Consider the following 6088-nt stretch of genomic DNA (forward strand, 5'->3'; position numbering starts at 1 on the left):
GAGGTGATATAAAAAAAAAGTTTTCATTTTTGCTATTTGCACATAGGATAGAGAATACCTGGTAAAAGCTTGACCAGAAAATGTTGATCAATTGTTAATACCCTAACTAGTAAGAGGATTAAAAAAGTCTGAATAAAGAACTACTGGCTGTCACATTCTAAGATCTACCAGGTGCTATAAGAAAAACTTTGCTACATGAGGAATTGCTAAAATATAAGTGGATTTTACAAAACTGCTTTTGTCTCACATAACATTTGTGGTTGACATCTTCATTCATGGCACCAGCCTGGCAAAATAGGAGGAATTATGTTGGATGGTGGGAACTAAAAAACTGCTAGAAAATTAACAGAGGTCTACTCAAAGTAAAGCAATACATCTAAAGGACAGAGTATTAGGGCTCGAAAATTTTGCAAAGCTGGTTTACAAAGATGTTTTGCCCTAAATTCAGACAACTCCTCAAACATGCACAGGGGGCTGTGGGGTATTAAGAATAATTTTTTAAAAAAGGTTGAATAATGTCGAAAGAAAAAGCACACCAGGCTCCCCCCAATACGGGGAATTCTATTTTGACACCTAATAGCCTGAAAACTTTAGTTGCTTCAGAAACCCGATTTCCTACAGTGTCAAGTCCCAACTACTTGTGCCATTTACTTCAATAAGCTCTTTGCCTAGTTCCTCTCCACTCATTCATAGGCAAGTAAGTAGTCCCTCTAGTTTGACAGATTTAGTATTAAGTCTAATACCAACTTCAAGTACACTGACGCTTAAGGACTTGTACTGTACACTATTATTATGAGGGACCTCAAGATCAGATCTTACTCAATGGCTTTGAGGGTAATAAAGAAATTTCAAAACCCTGTAAGGCCCTGGGGCCAACAAAAACAATTAATGATGTTCAAAGACTTAACACCATTATAAATTTTCATATATCAAGTTTACCAAATTGAAAGTTATTAAACACAAATCAAAATTCTAGTTAGAAACATTTTATTTAAATGTGCCAAATAAAAACCCCACACGTTCAGATCATAGGATGTTAGCTACATTCAACAAAAATGTATATTATCTTACTGCTGTGAATTTACAGAGTAATAATCCAGATCCATTTTGATTAGATGGTTCGAATACCATTCCTCAGTTACACTTTACAGACATCACAAATCCCTTATAATAATGTAAACAAAATAACTTTTCCCAAAAGATGAACTTGAGAGCTTCAGTCCATTCTTTCAGGGCTTGCACTTCTGCGCGGACTTCCTGATGGGGAACGACTAAAAAGGAAAACATTAGGTTTAAAACCAGTTAGTGTCCACTCACAATTTTATTTTAATGTACATGGTCAGGGAAACATTCAGTTTCAATTTAAAGTGGCCAAAGATACCAAGACTAAGTTCTTAGAGCAATGATCTAAAGCACCTATTTAAATGTATTCTCCTTAAATTTAATATGCTCAATAATCCAGAGCCTCTTTTGATAAAGCTGTACAGCATCATTTTTGGTCATCCAGTATAGGTATGTGGTAATTGTGAATTTGCAATATAGGATTGCTCCACATGTAGGCATTTCCTTTAACATAGTTTTCCTTGTGCAGGGGGAAAAAATGCAATTCACCATGAAATTGTAGAATTTAAGCTTAATAGACTAATTAAATTCATCTTAGTAACACTTCAAAGCTACATATTAAGAAAAAGCAGTCACTTCAAAAACTTATCTTTTATCTATATAGCACCAATCCTCCAAAGAGCTCAAAGACTGCAAAGTAGGCAGTTAGCAAACAAGCTGCAGAGGCCACATTTGACAGTAACATTTTGTCAAACAGAACGTTTTATTTAACTTACCTTCTTTTTGGAGATGGTGATCTGGACTTTGATCGGCTGTCAAAACAGGAGAAATTCTATTAAGCCAAGGTACTAGTACTAGCCAATTACGATCTTAGTCAGAAAACAAAAAAATGAGCCCCCAAATTGTCTTAAGCTTAAATTGGAGGAAAAGAAAGTGCTTAATGCCATATGCATTATTTCCGGATACTTCTCCATGCAAAAAACAGGTAGTCCATGACTTACGATATCCTCAACTTCATGTGCAGTACATCTTTTACTATGTACTACAATGCTACATCATTTGCAGATGTTCCAAGCCCAGACTGATCTGTGCGTGTAATGGTACCGACACAATAACTGGGAGAACCATGAAGCTTCTTAAGAAAGCGGACGCTTTTTATCCTAGTAATGAGGAGTTAGTCTCTGAACCCAGAAGCAGGTCTACCCTGACCTATCGGGTCTTATCAGTCGGAATCCATTGGATGGGTGTTTTTTAATTTCTTGATAATGAAAACTCATTTTTTACCCAACTTACAATAGTCATCAGAACAGAGCCCTGTTTAAAATTAAGGACTACCTGTAGTTAGCTCTAACAAGGGCCTCTAAGAATTAGAATTCCCAAGATGAACTGCAAACTTTCTCCCCTAAAGTTTCAAATTCCATTATTCAGAAAGTCTACCAAGGGTGCCATTTACCAATGAAGCTATATTCAAAGTTTGATTTATAATTAATATGCTTTGTTCCTACTTAACACTCAGGCTTAAAGCTACTTGATATGTCAACAATACAAAACACTTTGAACTCTTTGGATATTGGTGCCATATAACTAGGAGGGTATTAATCAGCCTTTTTAGCCTACCTGCTTCTTGGTCGTGAAAGAGACCGGGATCTGGATCGTGACCTTGAACGAGATCTTAAAAAGAAAACACGATTAAGCCATTAGTCCATAGGAGCAATCCCTTCAAATATCTACTAAGTACCATATTAGTTTGGCTGGGAGACACTAACACTGAGTAGTAAGCTCCAACTCTTGCCCTGTCAGTTGAAGATAGGCAAATTATTACTTTGAACAAGCATGTCAAAGATTTAAGATATGTTTTATTTCTATTATGACAGGTGACCAATAGAGGACATCCTACTTCTGTGAAAGAGGAGACCCCTCAAAATGGATTGACAGTGGGGGGCAACAATGGGCTGCAATATGGCAATGAAGGTGAAGGTGAGATGTGACCAGGTAGGTGTGTGCACAAGCTCATGTAATGGGAATCACTGATAACAGTTATCGTCAAATGCTCTCTTGGGCCCAAACACACTTTATTTTAAAAGATCTTAAAATGTGCTAGAACAAACTAAATGCATCCATCTTCTCAACCTATGGGTTTGTGACCCCTTTGGGAGTCGAACGACCCTTCCCAGGGGTCACAGTCACCCGATTTATAACAGTATCAAAATTAGTTATGAAGTAGCAACAAAATAATTTTATGGTTGAGGGGTCACAACTTGAGGAACTGTATTACAAGGTCGTGGCATTAGGAAGGTTGAGAACCACTGACCTAGAAGAGCTACATCTTTTTCAAATGGACCACAGCTTTATCATTATAGTAAAATACCTTGTGCTGTTATTGATCATCTTGCCCTCATCGTGTTATTTTTCTAAGAGAATACACGGGCATGTATAGTACCTACCCTAAAACTACATTCCCAAGTCTCAAATAACCTTTATCATGCCCCCCCCCCCGCCCCCCCAAAAAAAGATTTCAACTAGCTTCTTCCTTTGTGGTCCTAATATGCCTTATTCAATGTTGCAATCAAATCTTTTAGCGCTAATATTTACCTATACCTATAGATGAAGTCTGATGCCAAAAGCTTATAGCAACATGCCTGCCCAAATGGTGAAAACGATTCCTATTTAGATACCCCATCACCAGGGCCACACCAGCAAACCTTGAAATCTTTAGTTGTGCTTAAAAAAAAACTCTTATCCATGTCACCCTAGGTCATTTATACACTCAACATGGTGATAAGCCAAAAAGGAGAAAACGCTACATACTGGAAATACCTCGATCCTTTTATAGAACCGGATCTAGACCGTCTGAGCGAAGCCGATCTTGATCTACGCAAAGATACAGATCTAGATCGTCGAGGAGATGCAGATCTGGACCTAAAATGAAAATGACACCCAATCAATGGTTGAAGGGCACCTCCAAATAAAGTTCATCATTTTTTAAAACCTGTAGTCAACTCACTCTTACCTGTGTCCTCTGCTCCTGCTGCGTGAACGAGAATAGCGCCTTCCCCTGGATCTCGAATGTGATCTAGACCTTGACCTATTTTTCAAGTTAGAAAGTAATGTGATGTCAGAAGGCAGCTCATTTATATAATGTGTATGCCTTTGCTGAAATCAAATTTCCAAACTATTTAAATTTAGTGTCTCATTTGGAAATTAAAAATTTGGGGCCTATTATAATAATAATAATTATTATTATTACTTTTTAAACTACCTAAAAAAGGTTAAAAAGTTGAATTACATCTTAAATTACATAATACAAATCACTGTAATGTGTATTTAAAATAAACCTTGCAAGTTTGCAGGTCGACCCTCTTTGGCCCATGGTCTAGCAGTTCTAGACGATCTAGAAGTATCTATAGCCGATCGCTGCATCTAGATGTTTTCTTCAATCTAGCGACGATCAAACTGACAGCCAAATGAGCCAGATGAGGCTTGATTGACGCAAGAAGATTTTTCTAGTTGGGAATGTGGTCAATCTGGTGTTCCTCTTTCTAAACCGGAGGGGGCCCCAATTGTAAGCCAAATTTACGTTACGGCGATCACCGTCTCAAATTTTCTCCCCTTTAAAGAGTAAGGTGAAGCTAGGTGTAGATGACTCGAGGGGATCTGGCCTCTTATGCTGATCACCTCAAGGTCTAGGAGAATCTTAATTGTCGGATTTGCAAGGCGCCTCAGCATGATATCATAAGGCTCGTGACATTCTGAATCAAGGCGACTGACTCAAACGAAGAAACCTGAAAGGTTTTGACCAGGTTGATTATTAACATATTAACATTTTAAAATTAAAACAAAAATTGTAAAATACACCTGTACAATTAACATTCAAATTTAAAGACAAAACAATTATTTTCTCCCTCACCAATACAAAATTACTCCATTAACTAGTATACCAACCCTTTCTGTATCAAAATAAATACCTGCTTCTCCTTCGTCGGCTGTAACGGTGGCAATCATAAGCATAATGTCCCTTTTCTCCACACTCATAACATCTATCATTAGGATCAAAGGGACGGCGAGCAGGTGGCCTATCAAAACGAGATCGGCGAGGCATGCCTGTTGACAGCTCAACTCTCACTCGAGAACCACAGATTACCCTAGGAAAGCAACAGAATTCTCATGTTTAAAATAAGCATGTAAATCCTTGGTTTAGCAGCAAAAAACGTTCAAAGCATTTTATCCATTTAAGCATCTTTTATCTCTCCTAAGGCCTTCCAACACCATCTTCCCAGCCCTCTTCAAATTCAGGTCTTAAGCCATAAAATTATGATTAGCTTCTTCATACACAATACCTTCCAGGCTGCAGAACTCACTGCTGAGCACAGTAATATTTGCAACATGCAGTTAATGCAGACATCTTAACTTACTTCCCATCCAGTCCACGTACTGCATCTTCTGCATCTCTGGGATCTTCAAATTCCACAAAGGCAAATCCTGGAGGGTTTCTTGCGATCCACACTGTTCTTAAGGGACCATAATAGCTGAAAGCCCTTTCTAACTCTCCTTTGCCAGCACCGGTCCCCAGGTTACCAACATACACCTTGGTCTCTGTTTAAAAACGCAAAAGGAGAGGGGAATGGGGGGAGAAGGATGTGATGCAAAATCTTGCCCCAAGTTTGAGTTCTGTATCTAAAACCGGGGTGGTCCTTAAGCTTACGCAAAGCACGCTCAATGCGCTTTCAGACAGTTGCCTCTTTAAACCGTTAAGTGCGACAGTCGTGAAACTCCGTGTTTCCGACAAGCCGGGGACTGTTTTCTCACAACGACCCCAAGTGACAGAACAGAACTGCCTATAGGGGGTGTTCCCGAGGCGTACGCTTTCCGGGAGCGGACCGGCAGCTCTTTCTCCCGCGGAGCCGCAGGGTGGGCTCAACTCTTCAGCCTTTGGTCGAACAGTCGAGCGCTTAACCGCGGCGCAGCCACCGGGGCTCCTTCGGAACCGGAGGACCTCCGAGACGCTAGCACAGCTCGCGCGGTCCGA

General features: G+C 39.4%; 1 protein-coding gene across 4 annotated transcripts in view; it reads right to left on the reverse strand.

Annotated features, from left to right (window-relative positions):
* Positions 1 to 970: 970 nt before the first annotated feature.
* Positions 971 to 6088, reverse strand: part of SRSF7 (serine and arginine rich splicing factor 7) — a 5995-nt gene continuing 877 nt past the window's right edge. The window contains exons 2-8 of one of the 4 annotated variants that reach the window (XM_030884701.2): positions 5475 to 5655; positions 5028 to 5204; positions 4073 to 4147; positions 3880 to 3981; positions 2680 to 2733; positions 1839 to 1874; positions 971 to 1271 (exon numbers count right to left, since the gene is read on the reverse strand). In XM_030884701.2, the coding sequence (XP_030740561.1) occupies positions 1217 to 1271; positions 1839 to 1874; positions 2680 to 2733; positions 3880 to 3981; positions 4073 to 4147; positions 5028 to 5204; positions 5475 to 5655 (680 nt within the window). In that variant the 3' untranslated portion in view covers positions 971 to 1216. Of the gene's footprint in view, positions 1272 to 1838; positions 1875 to 2679; positions 2734 to 3870; positions 3982 to 4072; positions 4148 to 5027; positions 5205 to 5474; positions 5656 to 6088 lie in introns of all 4 variants that reach the window. The other 3 variants (XM_004711118.2, XM_045287010.1, XM_004711119.2) reach the window with 3 other exon arrangements.

Source organism: Echinops telfairi, unplaced genomic scaffold, assembly GCF_000313985.2.
Source record: "Echinops telfairi isolate 266 unplaced genomic scaffold, ASM31398v2 ScPeMD7_10;HRSCAF=50, whole genome shotgun sequence".
Taxonomy (NCBI): Eukaryota; Metazoa; Chordata; class Mammalia; order Afrosoricida; family Tenrecidae; genus Echinops; species Echinops telfairi.